General features: G+C 39.4%; 1 protein-coding gene across 2 annotated transcripts in view; it reads right to left on the reverse strand.

Moving 5' to 3' along the window:
• Window positions 1–6337: 6337 nt before the first annotated feature.
• DUSP10 (dual specificity phosphatase 10) overlaps window positions 6338–24783 on the reverse strand; it is a 49297-nt gene continuing 30851 nt past the window's right edge. The window contains exons 3-4 of one of the 2 annotated variants that reach the window (XM_036756324.1): window positions 13780–14154; window positions 6338–7533 (exon numbers count right to left, since the gene is read on the reverse strand). In XM_036756324.1, the coding sequence (XP_036612219.1) occupies window positions 7268–7533; window positions 13780–14154 (641 nt within the window). In that variant the 3' untranslated portion in view covers window positions 6338–7267. The remainder of the gene's footprint in view (window positions 7534–13779; window positions 14155–24783) is intronic. The other variant, XM_036756325.1, reaches the window with a different exon arrangement.

Consider the following 24783-nt stretch of genomic DNA (forward strand, 5'->3'; position numbering starts at 1 on the left):
CACACTACCTGCCCTCTACCCTCTCTTCCCCTCTGGTATTGGGTAATTTTGTCACATTATGATCTGAAAAGGATGTATTTGATATTTCTGCTTTTCTGCATTTATCTATAAAGTTTTCTGCCCTAATATATGGTCGATTTTTGTAAAGGTACCAATGTACCACTGAGAAAAAGGTATATTCCCTTCTATTCCCATTCAGTTTTCTCCACATGTCTGTCATATCTAGTTTATCTGAGATTCTATTCATTTCCTTAACTTCTTTCTTCTGTAACAGTTCTGCCATTGGAGCCTCTTTTATATGATATAATTTATTTTATTTGGGTTTTTTTTGGATCATCCTATCACAATCAACCAAGCCTTCAATCTATGTATACTCTTTTGAAATACCCTAATAATTATAACATTCTTAAGAATTACAAATAACATTTTCCCATTTAAGAAGTAAACAGATTAACTTTATTTAATCCCTTCTGATTTCATTTTTACCTTATGTTTCTCTTGATTCTTGTAAGTCAAAATTTCTGTTCAGTTCTGGTCTTTTCCTCAAGAATACCTGAAAGTTCTTTAATCCATTAAAATCAATTTTTCCTCTTGCAAGATTACATTCAGCTTTGCTGGGTAGATTATTCTTGGTTGCAAACCCAGCATCTTTGCTCTTTGGAATATCATACCCCATGCCCTTTTGGTCTTTTAATGTAGAAGCTGCTCAATCTCATGTTATTCTGACTGTAGTTCTACAATATTTAAATTGTTTCTTTCTAGTTTTCTCTATTTTCTTCTTGACCTGGGAGCTTTGAAACTTAGCTATAATGTTTATATAATGTTCCTGTGAGTTTTCATTTGGGGATCTCTTTCAGGCAGTGATCAGTGGATTTTTTCAATTTATATTTTACTCTCTAACCATAAAACTTCAGGGCAATTTTCCTTAATAATTTCTTGTACTGCCACTATAAATGTTCTTGCTCCCTATGGTTCCTCCTATGGCTGGAAGTGTCAGAGCTCCCCCTATACCCTGGAACTGAAACCAGGGATTCTTCCTTCCTGGAAGTGATGACAACCAACATGGCTCCTGACCTTCCGTGACCACACTCACTGGCATGTATTTGCTCCTCCTATACCACAACCATAGCCTGAGACTTTGTCTGGTTAATAGTGCACCTGGGTTCTTCATCCGGCACCAGCAGAAGGCACCCACAATCTTTGCCTGATCAGCCACGCCCCCCCGCCCGCCCCATACACATGCTGTCTATGGGGTGATGGAAGTTTTATAACATAACTGCCCCCAGTGCTTGTTGTTTATCAAATCTACACCATTTGTACTTTGCTCTGGCCAGACCACTACCTGAGGAGGTCAGATCATTCCTAAGGTCCTCACAAGTTGTCCTAGATTGGACAACTGCTTTACCCCAGCTTTTAATTATTTCTGCCACTCTAAAATTCACTTTGAGTTGTTATTTTAAGGTATGGAGGAGGGAGTGTGTTGGGGGGGGCGCTTTGGGAAAGCCGGGTAACTTCTTGCCTTATTCTGCCATCTTCCCACAATTCCCTGTTTTCTTCCTTCTACCAAAGTCAGATGACCACAGACTCACAGATTTAGAACTGGAAGGGAACTTAAAGGCCACCCCTTCAGGTTCCTTCTCTCCACTTGGGAGAATAAAAATCATGCTGAATGTTGTTTAAGGTTCTTCCATGAATTACCTCTGTGTATAACACTAAATACGGTTCTTTGAACAAAGCTTCCACATTAGAAGAGGTTAGGCACTAGATTTTTTGGTTTTAGATTTGTGTGTGGTCTTTATCCTGAGGAGAAAATCCATTCAGCCTTAAGGGACAAAACAAGTGAAAAAGTCTACAAAATTCAAAAGGGGAAATGGATGGGGAATTAAAAGCAAAACAAAACAAAAAAAGATATGGCACTGAGCCATGGCATGGAAGTTATAGAACGCTTCAATAATCTGGACATCTGCTGAAGTTTTCTCTTTGCCAAAAGTAGAACAGCTAATAATTTCTTTGCTTGACTTAATGATTGTTTCATTCTTCAAAGAGAGAGGAACCAACAAGGGGAAATTTTATTCTGGATCTGCTTCTTACCAACAGGGAGGAAGTGGTTTCTGGGGTGAAAATGATAGACGTTGGAAGGAAATGAGCACTCCAGCCTACAGATTCTGTGATCAAGAAGAGAAAGCTATCAATGGTCTGACATGCACTCATGGACAAAAATTCTACTAGGGAAGTCTTGCCAGGAGAGATGGGAAGCTCTTAGGGATACAATTCTGAAGACAGAGAAACAAGGGGGCAGGTGGCAGAGATGTCATGGGGAAGGAGGGGGAAGCCTGGCACAAAGGGATAAGTGATCAACAAATCATACCAACTCCCCTTCTCCCCCTTTCTGTGATAGTCAATTCTGGGGCATTTCTCCAACATAACCATACCTGTAATCAGTTGCCACTTTTCTTTGTTTCTACCTCTCCACCTCTCATGTTTTCCTTTTTTCTCTATTCACACAGCCACCACCTACAAAAAAATCCTAGGCATTATTTTTGATTGTGGCTTTTTTCCAACCTCTTGTGGATTTAGAGCACAAACAGATTTTTGACTATCAATGCAAAAAAAAAGCCACATCTATTTATGAAGGTAAGTAGATTATTTACAATTGTAACCAGACTAATGCAAGTGCAACAGGACATTCCAACAACAAACCAAATTCTACCAAACGGTAAGTTAGAAATGCTAGTAAAGGACATTTGGCAGAAATTAATATGAAAGAGGAGGGAAAGGAGAGAAGAGAAAATGAGCTCTTTGGAGATCCAATCCACCCTCTTCATAGCTGCCAAAGTGATTTTCCTAAAGGGTAGGTCTGGCCATTTCCCTCCCCTCCTCAACCAACTCCAATGGCTAGTATTTAGAAATAATGGGCCCAATACCAAATGATACATGCCTGAACTAGAGTAATAACTTTCTATGTATTCTCTCCCTCCCTCCCTCCTTCTCTCTCTGTCTCTCTCTCTCTCTCTCTCTCTCTGTATGTGTGTCTCTATTTATTTATCCATTCATCCATTCATTCATTTATTTGCCACTTAAGCTACTGGAGTTGCTTCTCAATAGATTGAATAGTCAAGGAAGTATATAGATGAAAATCCCCATCTTTCCCACTATTTCCAGATCCACCTTCCCCAATCCTATAACTAAATAAACATCATTCCTTTGCTCTAAAACCTTCAATGGCTTCCTACTTTCTATACGGTTAATGAACTACCTTGGGGTCTGAGAACTTAGAAAAATTATATATTTTGATTACTGTATTTCAATATAATTGGTTTCCTTTGCAAGCCTATGGATTCCTAACATTTAACACATTCCACAATTAGTCATGCCACCATTATCTAGATAAGCATCCTCCCCAAAGATGTGCACAGAATAGGCCTTCAGAGGAAGGACCAATGACACTTTTCACTCTAGGATGTTCCAGAACACCCAGGCATCCCTAGCCCATACCCATGATCCTCTTTACTTTTCTAAGATCCAACCAGGGACAGCAAGTAGCCTAAAGGACTCCTGCCTCTGTACTTTCGTTTATAGTGTGGCCTATGTCTGTGTTGCCCTCTTGCTCTCTTCCTGATGAATTTCTACCTGCTTTAAAACCCAGCTCAAAGGTCATCTCATTCGAGAATCTTTCCCTGATACCATCTGTTATGACCTTCCCCATCTTGTATTTCAGAGAACTTTACTTATAACTCTCAAGTATTTTATTTAATTTTTTTCATAACAGACCCTTCCCCCTAATAGACTGAACAGGTACTATGTTATCTAAACATTTTATGCACAGTGCTATGCAGAGCAGGTGCTTAAGCTATAAATGTTTATTGAACTGAATGGTCCAATTTTGGAATTTGATTAAAATCCTTACCCCCTACTTTGACAACATTGTTTCACTACTATCCATTTGTCCTACTCATCCTGTGTTCCTTTCATCTCAGCATCTATTCTCCCCCAACAAATGGAATATCAGATATTCTTTCATTCTTCTTCAAAGGCACCCTGCAGTAATTCTTCTTGCCTATACCCCTAATTTTGTCTACTTCTCTTACTTCCTAAGAGGAGAAAGGGCAGCATTAGAGCCAGAAGATGCTGCTTCCTGAAAAAGGAGTGATTGAACCATTAGATATTCTCCACTTTATTTTATGAACCTTATACTAGCTGGATAGTAAATCCTTGTTGGTTGATAGTTCGGTAGACAAGAGTTGGTGATTTGGATGTTAATGTAAAATGAGTCTTTTGCTACCCTTCTAAACCAATTGATCTGGTTATTTCTCATTCCTACCTATATACAATAAATGTCCCAAATATTCTTATATTAAAAATCTGTCTATATTCAATGCTTAAAGATAGACTCAAGTTATTCTGAATGAAATGTTCAAATAAAGGTGAAACCTGTATTTTTTTCACTGCACATTGACCCTCACTTGAAGCTTCTAGTCACCTGAGGAGGAACTGAGTTGGAGGGAATTAAGTTTCTTAAAGAGTAGCCTGGTTAAACCATATTACTTCCATGCCGTGGTTAACATTCCTCATGGATAGAGATGAAGTAACTTCTAACAGATTAGTGGAAAAAATATGGATGCAACTTAGAATTCTTGGTAGACCAGTTCTCAGGATTTTTGACTGCCTCATGCCAACTTCCTTTTTCAAAACATAAACTTAAACATCCCTGTCTCTGTCTCTGTGTCTGTGTCTACATCTGTCTGTCTGTCTCTCTCTCCCTCCTCCCTAACCCTCTCCCCCCTTTCTCCCAGCCTTGGAATGCACGCGTTGAAAATAAACTCCAGCCTCTGTAGCCTCTGTCTGATTGGTTTATTCCTCTCAGAACCTCCCTTTAAGGAAGACATACAGCTTAGTCATGTCTCATTCCTCTCCAGACTCTACTCTGGTCTTCCTCTATGAATCTTTCATGCCTCTCCTCTTCTTTTTAGTCTCTTTTTATGTATTTTCTTCCTCTATTAGAATACAAGATCATTGAGGACAGGGGATTGCTCTTTCTCCTTGTATGTGTATACCTAGTGCTGAGAACAGTGCCTGGTAGGTAGTAAGTACTTAATAAATGCTTGTTAACTGCCTTATACCCACAGAACTCTGAACTGGTAAGCAAAGAGCTCACAAAATAAATGACCAATGTGATTATGCCTAGTTTGGTAAGTTGGGTTCTCTGAACTCTATTAGTTCTAGGTAAGTTTAAAATTTATAGGAAATTCCTGCTGCAACTAGGCCTTCTATGATATTTGGATTTAATAAAATCCTAGAGATTATTTTTGGTTGTGACTTTTGCCTGCTTTTTGTGAGTTTGGAGCATAGATTTTGATTATCAATACAGGACAACCCTACTTATGGAAACAAAAGAACTATTTGCTGTAGTAGCCAGAATAACAGAAGTGCAACATGAAATGCCAAGAAACCAAATTCCACCAGACATGAGTTGGAAATGCCAATAACAGGGAACATTTAGTGGAAATTAATTTTAAATAGGAATGATAAGAGAGAAGAGAAAAGGAGTTGCAGAAACACAGCTGCAGAAACTGAGGATAAATGTCGCCAAAAGAACCAAATGAGAGCAAAATGTACCCAGAGAGAGCATCATTACCCCCAGCCCTGTGATCTGACCAGATGGGAAGACTGTCCTTGATGGGAGGTTTGTCACTATCCTGTTGTTAGAATTGGAGTATGGAGCTTTTCATTTAAACACTAAGTCAATGAGCCCCCAGAAGAAATGAGAGTGCCAAATCAGGGGCTCAAAATAGTCATGGGTGTCTGTGACCAAAGAAGGTTTAGGTAGGAATACATAACATCCTGAAGAGAGAAGACTCACTCTCAAAGAATAAAAAGGAGTGTGAGTGTGCACACAGCCACATATACACACACATATACACACACACTCCTCAAACACTCTTCCACTCCTTCACCCCCCCAACACGGTGAAGCAATATAGCTTTTTTTCTTTCTTCATCTCTGCTGCTTCCAAATATATATATATATATATATATATATATATATATATATATATATATATATATATATATATATATATATATATATATATATATATATATATATATATATATATATGTATATCCATATGTGTGTGTGTGTGTGTGTGTGTATATGCCCTATTACTCGTGAAGCAAACCACAAGGTAGGAGAAATTGGAAGGCAGGAGATATGAGGTAAGAGAAAGAAAAGAAAAAGGGACACAGATGCCAAAAGAATTTTCATTTTTATAATCAAAATGATTTTTTTTACATAGACAACAGAAACACACCAATATTTTGTGCGAAAAATATTTTTAAATAAATTTTTGTCTTTTTTGTACATTCTGATATACATATGTAACAAGGTTTATGGCACTGTAACCAGAGTCAAATCAAAAGAACAAAGGAAAGGGGGAAATAAAAGGTCATTGCTTTTGTTTTACTCCTTCCTAAATCCAAGCTGGCCATGTTTGTCCTACCTTTCTATTATTAAAGAGCCAGCTTTGACTGGTTTGCACACTCAAAACATTTCATTATTGCACAAGAAGCCAGTGAAGGCATATGGCGTGATGGTCAAGTTCCTTGTTGTTTAGAAACCTTTTAAACCCAAGAGGGGGAAAAAACCAAAACAAAAAAAAAACAAAAACAAAAAACCCAATCTCAGCATATGAAGCAAACATAATCAACAGTACCTTTTAAAAGAGTGAGTGAAGGGTTCGTTAGGTGATTAAAGCTGTCTTGATACCTTCTTTTCACTGATGGCCACAGCGGGTTTGGTTGTGTTTTCTGTATCAACAGCCTTGGCAGAATCAAGGCCTTTTTGTTTCGGTGTCTTTAATGCTTAATTTTGGCTATTTAATTTTTTTTTCATTTTTAAGTAATTTATTGGGTCTATGAACCTGCACAGACTACTTAGCCATGAAGTCTACAAGTAGCTGAAAAAGGGAGACAGAATGGGGGTCAGGAGTCAGGTGGGACAACAATACCAAGTGCTCTTTTGTTTCTGCCATTGCTTTTTTGTGACCTCTTTAGTTTCCCTGTTTTTTGATGAGTTTGTGGGACACAAATCTCAATGTCACCAACGTGAAATTGTTCTCACACTTGCTAAAAATAAAAAGGATTTAAATGTTTGTTTAACTAACAAACTTTACCCCCAATCTCAAAAAAAAGAATAATAATAATTATAATAATAATAAACAACCTCAACCCTCCCTCCTCCAAATCAAATGAATAACATCACATGGTGGTCACACAACTGTCTCCACTCCAATGAGCTTTGGCGTAAGGATTCTTGGCGTCACTCCATTATTAAGGTCTTCCTCAAACTCCAACAACTGCCCCATAAAGTTAAGGTTGGGAGAAATAATTGGTCGTTTGCCTTTGACAAATTTATAAGCATCAGTCATGGTCATCCGGGTGTGCTTCATCAAGTAGGCAATGACGATGGTGGCCGAGCGGGACACTCCTGCCTGACAATGGATGAGAAGTCCTTTCCCACACTGGTGAGCTTCCTCTGAAAAAAAAAAAAAGAGTGGGAATAGTGGGGAAGGGAGAAAGGGAAAAGGGAGAAGGGAAAAAGGAGAGGGGGGTGGTGTTTACTCTTATCTGAGTGTGGGCTCCATTAAAAATAGCATAACTGAAGTTTTGAAAGCAAGTATAACTTAGTACTCATGTCACAATGAGAAAGATGGCAGAGAGGATAGAAGATTGGACCATAGAGTCAGGAAAATCTGGGTTCAAGTTCAGCTTTTGATACATATGAACTATGTGATTCCGAGCAAGTCACAGACTCTCGGTGACCCTGGCAATTCTGTTAAGATAACAAATTACAGGTGAGTTGCTGAACTGCAGTGGTAGAAGGAATTTCCATATAAAGAGTTCCCCATATTGACAAAATCACACTTTCCTACTCCCTCAAGCAGCCAGAAACCAGAAGAAGTTGAAGTTAGCCACAGTAGTAAAATAAATTCTACAGCTAAGAGAATTTATGAATAAAATCCAATTGAGCTTAATTAGGAGTATGGAAGGAGGAGGACAGCAAGAATTGAAATGTGTTTTTTTTTTAATCTTTGGGGGGAAAATACAATTTGCTTTGAAAGCAGTAGCAACTGTAGGATAGGTTGTCCCCATCAGCTCTACCATAGAACACTTTCTGACAGTATACTTGGAATGCCCTAATGTCCCAGACAATGATGAGTAGGGTGTAGAGACCTCAGGAGAGTAGTTATTTTGGTTGCACTGACTTTCAGTGTGCCCCTGAGTTAGAAATTGGCATTGGGCTCACCAAATATTCTCATACTGCTTTTAGCTACCATAGGATGTTGCCCACTAGCCATGGCAGCATCTGTAGTTTTCTCACTGGTTTACAATTTCCTTCACAAGAACATTAGGAAGGCTAGGCTATATGACTTCTAAGGTCCCTTATGGCTCTAATTCTTTTTTTCCCAGATAAGGAAAAAAGGTACAGAGAGGTTAATTAACTTGCTGAAAGTCAAACAGGTATTGGAAAAGCCAGAATATGAATCCAGATCCTCTGACTTCAATGATAATATTCTTTCCATTTGTCATGTTATCTCCTTAATAATAATTATTTTTTTTAATCTACTTACCCACTCAGGGGCAGTCAAAATTATCCTTTAGGCCTATATATGTGCCAGGAATAATGTTTATAACCTTTGTATCTCTAGCAACAAAGACAGTGTCTGGCACACAGCAAGTACTTAACAAATACCAATTGATTAAAAAAAAAGATTTTTTCCCCCATTACTTGTTACAGGGATAAAAATATCTTCTTTAAAACACATGATTTTTTTTAGAATTTTCCAAATATCAAACTCTTTCTGAAATGGAGACTTGAAAATCTATTCTATGACTTTTAGTGTATACTGAACTTGCCTATCATAGGCAATCAAATATTTGCTAAAGAACTCAGTGGATAGAGTGCTGGGCCTAGAGTCAGAAAGACTCATCTTTTATTCCTTTGTTCTAATCCGACCTCAGACACTTCCTAGCTGTGTGACCCTGGGGAAGTCACTTAACCCTGTTGACATCAGTTTCCTCATTTGTAATGTAAGCTGGAGGAGGCAATGACAAACAACTCCAGTATCTTTGCCAAGAAAATTCCAAAAGGATTCATGAAGAGTAGGACATGATTTAACTGACTAAACAACATAAACAAAATACTTGCCTACACATGTGCTTGTATGTGTACCATGACAACAGGGTAATTTCTAGACTCTAAGCTATATGAGGTCAAGAGACTTTGTCTTCTCTAAACTTTATTATCACCCCAGACCATAGAGCAGCATCTCTGCATAGTCGGTGCTTAATTCATTTTTTATGAATGACTGAGGAAACTAAGTCATATTGCCAATGCCACAGCAACAGAAAGAAGCACCATTGGGTCCATTTTCAGAAAAAAAATGAAGACTCGAAAGAAGAATGAGTCTTCTTTTAAAATTTTTGTTAAAAGAGCAGCTGCTGGGACAGCTAGTGGGTGCAGTGGGTAGAACACTGGCCCTGGAGTCAGGAGGACCTGAGTTTAAATCCTATCTCAGACACTTGACACACTTTCTAGTTGTGTGACCTTGGGCAAGTCACTTAACCCTAATTACCCTGCCTTCCCCCCTCCAAAAACAAATTTAAGAAAAAGAATAGCTGCTTAGGAGGTGGAGAGAGGAAGAGAGACACTAAAAGATGAACATGATATAAAAATGTATATCAATAAAAATAAAATCTAAAACAACAAAGAAGTTATAGTGTGTACTCAGGCAGTCTGATTATATCTTTACTAAAGACTGAAAACCAAGTATCAAAGGAAACTTCCTTGAATGTCAGTCTGAGAAGTAGCATGACCAGTAGCATGACAAGGGATTTCCCTGAGTTATTCCTATTGGCTTTCAAAAATCTAATCAGATCTTCTAAACCTAATTTTTATTTTAAAAACCATAGATGAAAGAGTGAGAACCATGTATTCTAAAATGTATACTTCTGTATTCTGTTTTGTTTTTCTCGCTTTTACTGCTAGACTTCAAAATTGTTTAGCAAATAAAACTGATTTTGCCTGTCTCAAATCAAAGAACAAAATTTGGGGTGAGGGCACAAGATTGTGGTTAAGATTTACTCATGGGTCAAACAATGAATTGCCCCTTGCATCCATGTAAGCTACAGTTCGGGTCATTCTTCAATGTATTTCCCCCACCTTTGACTTTCTATCTTCCAGCTCTGTTCCAGGTGGTCCTTTTGAGTGCTTTCCAATGTTAATTTATTAACTAGCATGAGGTATATATGCTCTAGGATGATTCTCTCCTCCTCTCCTCCCCCTCAAAGCTTTCCCAGTTCTATAAATTATCCAGGTTTAACTGGCTAACCCAATGCAAGGAAAACAATTTCCTCATGCTTCTCATCTGCACTAATTAAGACAGACTATATCATCAGCCTCACACCAGTCTATTTTTCACCTATATGGTGATGATGAAACTCTTCTTACTCAAAGCCAGAAAGTAGAATGTCCTCAGGGCTCAAAACTTGGCTCCAACATGGTCAAGGAAGGAACTGAAAGTTTCTGTGCAGCCACAATTAATTATGGGTTAGTAAAACTAAAAGGAGAAGACCATAAATTATCAATTACTCACCACTGCTGGGATCAGTATACTGCTTAACATGAACACTATTGACAAGGTACAAGTATCCAAGTATCACTGCATGGTTATGTGAGGAATCCCAGCTCTGCCACAATAATCTTCTGTGGTGACTTTGACCTGCCCGAAATTATCTGGGCCTCAGTTTCTTTAATTTGAAAATTGAGGGGATTCCAGATGACTACTCAGACTATGCATCCCCTGAACTGGACCCATCAAGGCAGGGACAGCTCTACGCCCCTTGCCAGCAGGAAGCAGTTTCAGAAGCTGAGACCTTCGTCCCTGACCCCAAAAAAATTTGGGTCTCATTTGTTTGAGGGGGGAATGATGAGGGCACAGTCTCTGGGAACTTCCTTGAATCTGGAATACAGTCTCTGGGAGCCCCCTTGAACTGTCCTTGAATCTTCCAACTAGATCTAGCCTTCCCCTAATGCCAATAAGCCTTACATTATCATTAGGCCCAAATCTCTACCTAGCCTCACCCTTTACTGTCCAGCTACTTCCCACCCTTGATACTATCTATCCATGCCTTCATCTCCTTAGACTCCTCCTCAAGACCCTCCCCCTAAAGCCCTCCTTTAGTCACCCCAGACCACCCATCAATCCCTCCTACAATCTTTATGTATATAATCTGGATCTTGCCTCCATGAAGGCGCTCAGATTCAATCTAGATCAGCAGATTGAATCTGGCCCGCTTGTGAAAGGGTGGGATTTCTTAAGACAACCCATTATGGTGAATCCCTAATAAACTTTGCCTTTTCCCTTGAAAAAAAAAAAAAAAAGAAAATTGAGGGAAGGGGGTTGTTGTTAAGCTTATCTCCCAGTTCTAACATTCTATGATTTTAAATATAAGGAAAACAAAAGCACGAAAAGAGAAAGACCAGCTCTGGTGCTCAAATATGGCTCAGATTTTCATAACAAAGGAACACCATGCATATGTTATAAAGTATTATTTTTTTCTTAACATGATAAAGACTTGCTGCTGACTGTAGCATTTTGGATAGCAGTGTGTGTGCCCCCCTATCTTCTATAGTAATTTCTCCACATCTAGAAACTTTGATGCTAATAATTCTCTGCTCCTTTTTAGCCAAAATAACCACCTATTTTCCATTCATTTATTCATGCATTCATTCTCTTGTCTTTCGATACTGCTATAGTTCCTTAAAGGTATGCCCTTTTCTATTTGTTGTGTGTCCTTAGTTAAGAAAGCAAAAGGACTATGGAACCTTCTCACCAGGACTAAGATTCATCCCTCTTCTGTGTTAGGCCACCACCTTTTAAGAGATGAAACCCAAAACCTTGGCAACCACAAGAGGAAACCCATACAAACACCATAGCCCCATTAATATTCCTGCAAGACTTCCTAGAACTGAGCTTAAACAAATGGGACCCTACCCTATACTCCCTTTCTCATCAAGCAGGGCTCTAGGAGTCTGTGTTAGGGAAGTAAAAACCACTGGGCAAATAAAGTTAAGCCTAAGGGAAAGTAAGGCCAGAAAAAGATAGGCAGGAGTCCTTCCTGCCCTGACTTCCCTCATGGTCTAGAGGAGGAACAGGTATGTTACCCTTGGCAAGAACATGGTGCAGGGAAAGAAGAAATGAATCCCTGAATTTTGTAGCCCACTAGGGGTCCAGATCAGCAGTAGTCTATGAAAGATTTTGCTAGCAGAAATTGTCTGATTCTATATATTTGTATCCCCAGCACCTAGCACCATGCCTGGCATAGAGTAGGCACTTAAAATCAATGCTTGTTGATGGATTCAGGGTAATAGATAGAGCCTTGGATTTGGAATCAGAAGACTTAGAATCCTAGTCCTGACATTTAACTGGCCAAACCAACTAGCTTTGATCAAGCCACCTACTAGATGCCAGGCACAGCTAAGCACCAGGGGTACAAAGATGAGCAACAATCAGTCCCTGATCTCAAGAAGTCCACAGACTCCTCGAGGGACAACATGCAAACACCTAAGAGATATACGGGGTAAAATGGGGGTAGTGCCTGATGGAAGACATTAAAATTAAGGAGAACTGAGGAAGGCTTCTTGCAGAAGGTCAGACTTTAGCTGAGAATTGAAGCTAAAGAGGAAGCTAAGAGGAGGAGATGAGGGGGAGAGAAATTATCAGGCATGGGGAACAGCCAGTGAAAATGCAGGGAGATGCAGTATTTTGTGCCCTGTGACTTTTGGCAAGTCATAATTACACCTCCTTGAGACCCATTTTCTTCATTTGTAATACTACATATTCTACCTACCTCACAGGGCTACCTTTATAAACCCTCTGATTTGTTGTTGTTATTATCCTCTTATATGTAATTCTCATCTCAACTGTAGATCACCCAGTCACCTCTTATTATAGATGAAGTGGCCTTTTGCTATCTGAACAGGTCTGAATTGGATTTCTGAGGGTAATATTCAGGATAACTCCCTTTCAGAACCATAATTGGATATGTGGGTGACAGGAGCAAGCAGCAGAAATGTTAAATCAACTTTTCAAGACAAAGCCAGATGAGGAGGAGGAAAGATTCCATATCTCCCACTCCCAAGACATTAGCTCCCTTGGGCAGAGACTAGAGGATGGCAGGGAAGGAACTGAGATGGGGCTAGCCAGGGGAGAGGAAAAGGGAGGAAGCATACTATCTGGTAGCTTTCCATTTTCTCTAGCTATCCTGGATAAGTAGCTTAGTTGTTGCTGTGCTGGTGAGGAGGGGAACAAGTGTTTTTTCACAGTATCCCCTAAATTCTGGTGCCTGGCCCTTCTGGGGCAAGGCCCTAATTGTCTTGGCCTAGTTCTGGTTCTTTCTCCTTTTGATTGTATAGAGTCAGGAGAGGAAGAAAGGAAGGAAGGAAGAAAGGAAGGAAGGAAGGAAGGAAGGAAGGAAGGAAGGAAGGAAGGAAGGAAGAAAGGAAGGAAGAAAAGAAGACAGGAAGACAGAAAGACAGAAAGAAAGAAATAGAAAGAAGGAAGGTGAGTGGGAGGGGAGGAAGGAAGGATGGAAGAGAGAGAGAGAGAAAAGAAAAGAAGAAAAGGGAATTCTTGGAATCCAGACAACTGAGAAACCTGTCCTCAAAGCAGAAACATAAGAGAAATATGGTAAAGGAATGCCCAGAGGAAATAGTTACCAATGAACTCAAAAGCCTCTTCAAAGTATTGCCTCAGGTTCTGTTTGTTGCTGTCTGTGGCAGGCAGTCGTTTGTAGTTGAACAGGCCCTTCTCATAGTGGTAGAGGGGGAGGTGGGTGGTGACATTGATGATGTAGCCGATGTTTAGTCGCTGCATGGTGTCCAGGTCCTGAGCATCATGCTCATTGCCGAGGAACAGGCAGGGCAGGATGGGGGTCAGCTCTGCATTCTCAATGTCAGGGGTGGTGGGGGGGAGGGGCTGAGGTAGCACACTGGAGGCTGCAGAAGCTCCCCCACCACCCTCTGGGCACTCCTGCAGCTGGAGGGAGCTATCACAGAGGTTTTCATGGTTCTGCTTAAAACTACTGAGTCCACCTAGAAAGGAGGGGAAAAACGAGAAATTCAAATGGAAAATCATTAGATTTTTTTAAATGGTGGAAATCTTTTTTTTTTGGTCCCATGAAATGGATATGATTTTTTTAAATGACAACTGATATTTATATACATGTATAAGAATGCACAAGGAAAGTATTCAGTCATGAGTTTTACTGGATGCTTTTCATAGGGTGCATATATGCTTTCATCACATTCAATTCTGAGACATACTTGGGCTCAGTTTTGCCAGTTGGATCTCTCCACTGGATCTGAAGCTCCTCAAGGATGGGAACTGTATCATTTTTCATGTTCCAATTACCTTCCAAATTTATTTCAACAATCATTTGTTATTTGACAATAACAATAACTCACATGAATCTAGAGACTTACAGTTTTTGCCAAGGCTTTTCTTTATATGAGCCTTTATATGCAACTATTTTACAGATGAAAAAACTAACATTCAGATTGGTTTAATGATTTACATATAATCACATCTAATCTGTGTCAGAATTAAAATTTGAACTCAAAGCTCTTGATTCAAAGTCCATTGTTCTTTCTAATGTACTACCCCACCTATAAACCATGGCATCCCTTCTACTGAAAATATTTCTTAGGTGCTTAAGCTGTGTCCTCCAAATGATGATTTCTCTTTGTTTTATTTTGCCCATAGCCTAAAAGAGATGTATAATTTTAGGGGCTAGGAGTAAATAGCAAAAGTCTTCCTTCCTGTATATTACCAGCTAGCATCAAAGTATTCATTCCGTTCCTTTCATGGAGGTGGTCAAATGCTAAGCATTCTATTTTCTATCCATGAATGGGGGGAAAAAGATGAAAAAAAGATAGATACTCTCCAAGATCTCTTCTTTACAACATTTTCTACTTTTCTCTTATGATTTTATCTACCTCAACTTCTAATGGAGAAAGTCTTCTTTGAGGAAAAAAAATGGACATGAGGTGATTTTTATGGACAGTCAGATAAATACCTAATATATGTTCTATCAGAACCAGAGAGGCTGTAGTTCTATGAATCAAAAGAAAATAGTAAATGTAGCAAACTCAGGACTATATAGAGAATACCTCTCCTGACATGTCCGTGAAGTACTTAGCACACAGAGGAAACACAAAAGTTTACATCCCTTAGATTCGATGATGCCCAACTGCCTTGATAATACCAACATAATATAGAAGGTGATAGTGAAAGAACCAAGAGGATATAGTTAGGTTAAAAATCAATATGGAAAGTCTATTACCTCATCAATTTCTGAATCCAATGCAATTTCTACAGTCTTTCTCTTTCAAGTTTTATCTACAGTAACCCATCCAGGAAGCACAAAATAGAGCCTAGACAATATCTTAGAAAGTAGATATCAATAAAACTGGTAAGAGATAAGGTGAAATAGAGAAGAAAATGGAAAGGACCCTTTATTCCTGGTGATAGCTCTCCTGAAAAAAATGCAAAGGGTCAATATTATAATTACTGAACTCACTCAAAAATAAATAAAACAGCTTTTATTTGGAAAATGAAGAAAGGTAGATGTATTGAAAACACATTGGAGCTGTAATTGGCTTCCATATTTAGATCCCTCTAATTGTGACTATCACTATTCTACCCGCCAAGATAATACTGGCCATAAAGGCTGACCCAAACAGAATTTTTTAAAGAGAATGAGGGTGGAGGAAACTCAGAAAGAAAAAAAAATATCTTTATATGAGAGTTCTCTTTCTATGTCTCCCTCTTTGTCTCTCTGCTCTATCAATCCGAAAAAATCAATCACCTGCCACTGGAGGACTTCTAAATAATTACAAAAACCTGCTTAGTCTGTCTCTCATGGAATTCAACTAAATACTTCCCACCAGGCTTTCATAGTTTAGATCCTCATCTACTTTCTTTGAAGAATGAAGAATCAAGGCAGCACACTTTTCTGCATCTGACGTGAATAAGAACTGATCGAAAACAAGCTACACAAAAACTCTAAAGGCCAAAGGGGGAAAAAAGTGTCTGGGCTGCTATTATTTAGTACACTGAAGCTGCATTATATCTTAGAGGGAATAATCTTTAAAAGGAAACAACATACCCACACACCAAAATATAAGCCCCCACCCCAAACGACTCACACTCAAAAGCTGTGCACAGCTTTTTCAAATTCCCTTTCTATACCTCCTTTCCCGATGACATCAGCTCCAGGCTCCCCACCTGCCCAGTTGCTATAGCAGTTACACAAAGACACACAATGACATCAGTTGGCATGATATCAGCTCTTTGAGTGCAAACAATACAAGAAGAACTACTCTGTTTAAAGACTTTGGTACAACTGTGTTCTGGGGAGCCAATGATGTAATGTGAACAGGTGGCTTGGGCCCTCCATTTGCCTACAGGGCGGGAGGGGGGCTGGGAGATCCGGTAGGGGAGGAGGAGATCGTGCATGACAGATACCAATGGAATCCTCCATATCGTTTGGAGTATGTGCATATACATTTTATGTTGAAGCCATCTGGAGCCCTACACACACTCAACATACTTGGTGAGAAAACAAGGTGAAGGGTGAGAGTCAGTGGAAAGTATGGAGAAAACATAGTGGGCTGAATAGAGAGATCCTCACTGAGGGGTCCAGGGAAATATTGTAAAGTTTAGTCATCCCAAACTTTTCATCCATTTTCATTTAAGTAAATTGAAACAAATGAATGCGCGCACACATACACACCCATAAGAGAGCAAGAAGAAAGAGGCAGGGAAGGAAGACAGGCTAGAGGACGATCCTTGTTCCAGTCTAAGTTGTTCTTGATGGCCTCTGGGGTTCCTCTTCCAACCATGAGAGCATGTGATAAATGTATACCACACACACACATACACAACTGCAAAATGTTTCTCCTTATGTGAGCATAGTAAGAATGAAGAATAGGTGGAAGGGATGAAGGTGGGAATGAAGAAATTAGGTAGGATCTAAGGATTTTTATGATTTTTGAAAATTTCTATAGGGAAGTGGTAGGGTGGAAGAGAATTTATTCTATCTTCCTCCTCTTAATAATTTCTACTAGAAATATATATTTGTAAAAAAGAAAAACAGCCAAATATTTGTGACTAAAGGCCTATCTAAATGTTTATCATAATTAGTTATTATCATCATCATCACCATCATAGTATTTAAAAGCCAGTGTATCACAAATAATTTCAGGAGCACCTCCCTGGAACTATGGGAATATTTTAAAAGTCTTGTGGGGTTTTTTTTAAGTTTATGACAAAGGTCCTAAGTAAAGACCAAGCTTTTCCTTTTAAAACAGGATGGCCATTGAGAAATCTGACCGGTTTTATTTAGCATTAGAAAAATGAGAAAATACTTTTAAAAAATCCTAAGAAAACAAATACTCCCTTTCTGAAAGGTTAAAATCCAACTTTACTTACTTTGCGGGAAAGTGCTAGTGAGGCTATCTTTGGATGGAGGGCTTTTTTAATAAGACATTGTTTTAAAAATGAAAGTCTATGGTTCTGGCTACAGGGGCTCTCCTTTCCTCCCACTTAACAGTTATCAGCAGAAATATTTTCTAAGCATGAACAGCTCAGCTAGGGCTAGAGAATGAATGCTTGACACTGCTTCCGAGGGCCAACAGCAAAGCACTTTGGAGCACTCCTGATGGGCCGCTCCCCACTTTAGGTAATGAGAGGAATTGTTCCACTGAATTTGAAACTCTTTGACAAAGGAAACATGTGGCAGTGGAACTGATGCTTCCCAGGGACCTAAAGAACATTTAGTGATGTATTGAAAGCCAGTCTTCTCTATATAGTGAGTTTAAGAAACCTCTGTGAATATATATGAGCCAGAAATCTCTTCCACGTGTTAAATATGGATAGAACTTTTATACATGAATTCATGAATTTAATGCTAAGCCGGAAAGTAAGCAATTTCCAAAGACTTCTCCAACCCAAGAGAAGCAAAGAACAGCAATGTTAAGTGCAGGTAGCATGTAAAGTGAATTTCTTCTGGGTGTTTGTTGCCAGAGATGCTATGGCAAAGTAGCGGATTGAGTACTGGGCTTGGAGGCAAAAAAATTGGATTCAAATTCCATCTCTGATTCTTATTAGCTGTTTGACCCTGGACAAGTTACTCAACATATCTGTGCTTCAAGTAATTCCTTGGCTGTACTAGAAAGATGGCTAGATTTGGAGAAGGAAGATCTGAATTCAAATCTTGCCCCTATTGATTACTGTGTGGATCTTGGGCAAATCACTTAACTTCTCTGGGCCTCAGTTTCCACATCTGTAAAATGAGGAAGTTAGACCAGTTGACCTTTGAGGACCTTTTTGGATCTGAATTTACATCTGGGTCATTTATAATTTACCTGCATGAGTAAATAGAAATCCCATAAAACAGGTTCCTCAGAAGTCATAAATTCTTTCTGTATTCTTCTCTTACATGTGCCAATTCAGTGCCAAAGTATCATAGCAGTTCAGAATAGAGAAGAAGGGAGGAAGGGAAGGAAGGATAAAGGAAGGAAGGAAGGAAGGAAGGAAGGAAGGAAGGAAGGAAGGAAGGAAGGAAGGAAGGAAGGAAGGAAGGAAAGGGAAGGGAAGGGAAGGGAAGGGAAGGGAAGGGAAGGGAGGGGAGGGAGAAGGGAAGGGGAGAGAAGGAGGAAGGGAGAGAGGGAGGAAGGAAAGAAGGGAGGAAGGGAAGAAGGGAGGGGGGGAAGGGAAGGAAGGAAATCTATTAAGTATCTATTATGTGCTAGGCACTGTGCTAAGTGCTTTATAAATATGATCTCATTTGGTCTTCACTACAACTCTGAGAAGTAATTGCCATTATTATCCCTTTTTTACAATTAAGGAAACTGATGTAAATAGAGGTCAAGTGACTTGCCTAGGGTCACACAGATGTTAAGTGACTAAGCCTAGATCTGAATTCATATCTTCCTGATTCCAATCCCTGAGCTCTATCCACTGCACAGCCTACATGTCTCCCGGGGAGAGTAACAGATTATTATGAGCTGGGATACTCAGGGTAAACTTCACAGAAGATCTAGGATTGCAGATAGGTCTTGAGCATGGGAAGGGATCAGATAAATGGAGAGAAAGGAAAGAAGGTGACCAACTCATGGATCAACAGCCAGGGATGGAGAGGCAGTATGCCATGGTTATTAAAGTACCTGAAATCAATAAGAACTGTTTAGAATTTAGCCCAGATATTCACCCACTTGATGACACTGAGCAAATGAGCCTGTCTCTGTGTCACTTTCCTCTTCTATTAAATGGGGACAGCAACCACACATACATTACAATATTGCTCTATCCAATGAGCTAACTCACATATAAAGTGCTTTGCAAAACTTAAAGGCTCTAAAAAGTTCTAGTCAATATTATGTAAACTCCTACCACAAGACACTGCAGGCAAAAGATGTCAATATAGAAAAAAGTAATAACAATGATAATCATCTTTATTATTATTACAGCTGCATTTACCATAGAGCTTTCAGGTTTGCAAACCGCTTTTAAACATATGATCTCTCATAACTCTGTGAGGGAGATGATATTACTATCCCCATTTTAAAGGTGAGGAAACTAAGGCTGGACACAGTTATATAACTTGCTCAGGGTCACATGGTTAAGTCAACGTCTGAGGTGGGATTTGAACTCACGTCTTCCTGACTCCAAATCCAGCACTATCTGCTATACCATCTGGTTGCCTTTGTGAGAGGACCACTTTGGAGAATCTGCTTTTATGAGGCTTACATTCTTTACCATTCAGTTATCTTTTTACTTCAAACTCTGTGAGATTGGGGGTGGGCAGGTGAGGCTCTGTGACTGGGAGCACATGGAGATTGAATTTGAAATCCTAGGTCCCTATGAATACTTTCATCCACAGAGTCACCATCAGAAGTCACAGTCTTGAGTTGCCAATTTGAAAATTTGCAAAATCAGAGGCAACTTGGTGGCACAGTAGATAGAGCACTGAGCCTAGAACACCTGAACTCAAATCCAACCTCAGATACTTAATAGCTTGTGACCTTGGGCAAGCCATTTAACTTCTGCTTGCCTCAGTTTCCTCCACTGTAAAATGGGTATTAATAACAGCTTCTACCTCTCAAGGTTTTTGCGAGGATCAAATGAGATAATAGTTGTGAAGTACTTAGCGCAGTGCCTGGCACATAGTAGGTGCCACAGAAATGTTTTTTTTTTCTTTTCTTAGAGCTTAACTTTTTAATGCCTCCTTTTACCCCATCTGTAAAAACAGCACACATTCCCCTGTACCCCACTTTGCCTGAAAGCTCCCAGGACTTCCTTTCTTTTCTCTTCCTGGGTCCTTTATTCTATGGCTTATGCAAAATGCGCTATTTATGTGTTTACCCAATGCTCATTCATTTTCTCTCTCTCTCCTGGCCACAGTCCCATCTGGATGTGGTCGGCATTGGACTATAAGCACCCAGGCTCTGATGGAGGGATGGAATTTACATAAAATCACTTTGTATAGGACCTTGCACTGCAGCTGTAGAAAGAATTAGGTTTTATCAATATTTCTAATGATAAAAAGGATACCAGCCTGTCTGAGAAACCAAGGAAGGCTTTGCTATAAATGATGAATATAAAACACACACACACACACACACACACACACACACACAAGTTTGTCTCTCCTTCCTGCTTATTTTGTGTAATCATAAAGACAGGCTGATACCCTTTACAGCAGTGGTCTTCAGGAAATGAGGAGATTCCTCAAATGAAGCCATTTAGCTATTATTCCCAATGGTTTATCCCTACCGTAAGCTTTCATGAACTTGATTTAGATTGCTTTAGACAAGCATATTTTGACAGTCTCTCCAAAATGCTTAGATAGCTGCCCTCTGTTTGCTTAAACATTAATAAAGATTCTCAAAAATTGCTGACTCTCACCAATTTTGGGTGGGGCAGTTGATAGATTCTTTTTCTGCTCCCCTGGCTGTTGTGGAAAGAGGCACAGGAGCTGGAACTGTAAGGGTTAAAGTTTTGGTGCGAAAGAACAGCCTCCCCCCAACAACATCACCACCACCACCATCATCACCACTATCACCACCAAACGACAGCTGCCTAGCCCAGTTTCCCCATCCTAGATGGTCTTTCAATATTAATTCCCCATCTGTCATTTCCAAATTAAGATTTAATGGCCGATATGTCTGGGGGACAACAAATATATTATGATAATATTTGAACAACATGGGCAGATTGTTTGAGAGGATAGTTGAGATATGTGTAAATATAGCCTGTTCCTTTAAATCTGTTACCTCATTTATTTACATTAGAACAGAAAGCAAGGCCAGAAGCAACAGCTGATGACAATCCTGTGTAATTTTCCACAAGGACAACAATTAACCAGCTTTGGGGTGATTTAACAAGTAGAAGACTTTTTTTATGGGAGGCAGATTCTAACTGCAAAGGCTCTGAGGTACCCCAACTCTGGCAGACTTTCCTAGAGAGATCAGAGTGCTTAAAGAAAAGCCCTCATTCTTTCTACAGCACCTTAGGGACCCAGAGGGGACTGGGCTGGAAGGGTCTGGGAAAGGGAGGAAATAAAAAGCCAAAGCATCCTCAAAAGAGGGCTAGCGGGAGACAGGCCCAAGGTTTATGCTACAGCTGAAGTCAGAAGACCTGGGCTCAAATCCTATTTCTGACACTTACATGTGTGACTGTGGGCAAAGTCACTTAGGATTAATAGGTTTACAGTTGGAAAGGACATCAGCTTAGAGACTAGTCCTACCCCCTCACTGCACAGATAAGGAAACTGAGAGCCAGTGAGGACAAGTGATTTGCCCAAGGTCACAGAGGTACTTAAAATTCTCCACCTTATTTTCCCCAGGTGTAAAATGATGGAACTGGCTGGACCAAGTACCTCTGAAATCTCCTCCAGCTCTAAACCTAGGATACTAATATATTTTTATGTCTGACATTCTGAGTCAGAAGTGATCATCCACCCGTAAGGAAGAATTCATGCTTTTTAAAGCTAAAAATGTGAGTCGTGAGTCTTTAAAACAAGGTGGATCAAAACTCTGTCCAACCACATTGTTTTAAGAGAGGCACTGACTAGCTATCAGTTAGTGCTGCAGACAAGACTGGTCATCTCCTACGGGTCTAGATCAAACAGCAAACAAGCATAGAGCCTGCCTCTGAGGTCTCATCCTTCACTGACCTATACCCAACTTTCTTCAATGCTGTCTTACCCAAAGACAAGTGAATAATTTATTTTATAGTCATTTTCCTAAGATTCCAAGACCAGGAAGGTGATTATACATTTGCATAGGAAATTTTGAGGCAAGATTTCATCCTTTGGTTTGGAAAATGCCCGGAACAGAAATTTGGGTTTTTCTCTACCTCCACACAGGAGTCTGGGGCTCCAGATTTCATGCACACTTCAATGGAGAGTTCTTCTCCTTCCAAAATAATTTTATTCTTACCACAAAATCCTCAAATAGAGAGTGCAAAAAGAAAAATTTCCTCCTTCAATAGAATTAATTTACCTAAGTACTGGGCTAGTTACTGGCTTTCTTCTTCTCACTCTGTCAAAGTGAGCATTCTTTTTAAGCCCAGTTCAACAGCAATATTACTAAAAGCAGAAAGTTCAGTTATTTTTCTTTATTTCCCTTCACTCTACAATGTATCTGAGTATGCATGTATATATATATGCACATATATATTATGTGTGTATGTATTGTATGTATACATCTATATATATATAATGTGTAACATATGTACATACACACATATGTATATACGCACATGTATATGTGTACATATATGCACATGCATACACACATGTGTATATGTACATGCATACACAAATATGTACATATATACACATACATACATATATATACATATATATACATATATATATACATACATATATATATATATATATATATATATATGCTAAGCCACATCTGTCCAGAAAGAAAAGGCACATGAAAAGAGATGTCTTGTTTCTATTAATTTTAGCTTATTCAGTTATGTTCTTTAAAACACACACACACCCCTTTTATAACATCTTTAATTTAAGAGCAAATATTCCCCCATTTTAGAGACGATGAATTGAGTGGATAAGTGACTTCCTGACAATGAATGATGAGACAAGGAGAAAAGTCTGTCCTTTTTCATTATACCAGCCAGTCCATCTTTTTACCAGAAACACAATCTGGCCTCTAGCAGTTTCTACAGACCCTCCTTTTAATTTTTATAAATGGAATTTCCTCTCTTTTTGGCTTCATGCTGAAGGGTCTCTTTATCTTCAAAATATCTTAGGCCCCTGCTTATTAGCATACCCTCAACACCATGAGATACCAACACCATGAGAAACACAGCCTGGCAATTTTTGTTCAACAAACATTGGCAAATACAGAGAATGGTTCTAGTTCATAGGAAGAGCTCACAGTGTAGATACAGGACAAAAAGGAATTGAATGCCTTCTTCTACCCTATGAAGGTATACGCTTATAAGCTTTTGTCTCTTGTTAGGTTTTAATCATTGGAGTAGGTTAGTCTTCTCAGGGCTGAAACCCTTGCTGAAGAATTTTGTTAGATTTGCCATAACCAAAACACCTTCCATACCCAAACAATGGATGACTGGGATAGCTTCCAATCTGGGCCTAAGGGAACTGCCACCCTTGTCTGGACTCACTCTGAGGGGCTGACCTAACCTGGCCTGATTGAGAACCAGAGCAAGAGAGAGGGGCTACCCAGATGCCCAAGATGCATCAGAGACAGAAGCACACTGGGGCCCCTCCTGGCCAAAGCACTCTAGAACCCAACTGCCTGCACTCCAGCCCACACACAAAAGTCAACTGTTAGTCCTGGCTTTCTCCCATTTACTCTCCTGACAATTACACAGGGTATCTCTATTACTCAGGTGCAATCACCATCCTGGATCAATGGATCTTCTAGTATAGACATACCACAGCGGTGCTTTGAATCCCACTTTGGGAACCCTCTCTATATCCTATGTATATCTACCAGTCATAGGGTCACTAAGACTAGAACTGGAAGGAACCTTAAAGCCATCAAGGCCAACTCTACCATTTTATAGATGAAGAAACTGAGGCAGGCAACCAAGGTGACTTGCTAAGAGGTTAAATGGCTAGTAAGTGTTTGAAGCAAGATTTGAAATCAGGTCTTCCTGAATCCAAGCTCAGCCGTGTCAACTAGGGCTACCTACCATAATCTTTGAAAAGTTCACTAGTTAAATAGGTATACATATATTTAAATGTGAAGTTATATTGGAAAGTAGGGAGAGTAGCATTAATAGGATGATAGAAAGCATGGTCTTCTGCTCTTTTCAAGAGACTCAACAAGCTATTCTTCATTTTATTGTCTAATTCTCTGTGGGGAAGGAAAGCATTCTTTGCCTTTCAATGCAGATAAAGTGTCACTAAACAAACAAACATGCCAATCGAAAATCCTGGCAAAGCTTTTCATTAAACATGACCACTGGAAGGAAGGCAAAGAACAGGAAAACAAATAATTGTTTAATAATCTCCAGCCCCTAGAGAGGTAGACATTCACCTTAGACCCCAAATTAAACACGTCAGAATTTCACAGTAAAAGTATGTTTTCTAGTGGGTTTTGATCTAACATTCTGTCTGATTAAATACATCTCTAGAAATGTCAAGAGCCAAACTC

The sequence above is a fragment of the Trichosurus vulpecula genome, chromosome 4 (genome assembly GCF_011100635.1).
Source record: "Trichosurus vulpecula isolate mTriVul1 chromosome 4, mTriVul1.pri, whole genome shotgun sequence".
Taxonomy (NCBI): Eukaryota; Metazoa; Chordata; class Mammalia; order Diprotodontia; family Phalangeridae; genus Trichosurus; species Trichosurus vulpecula.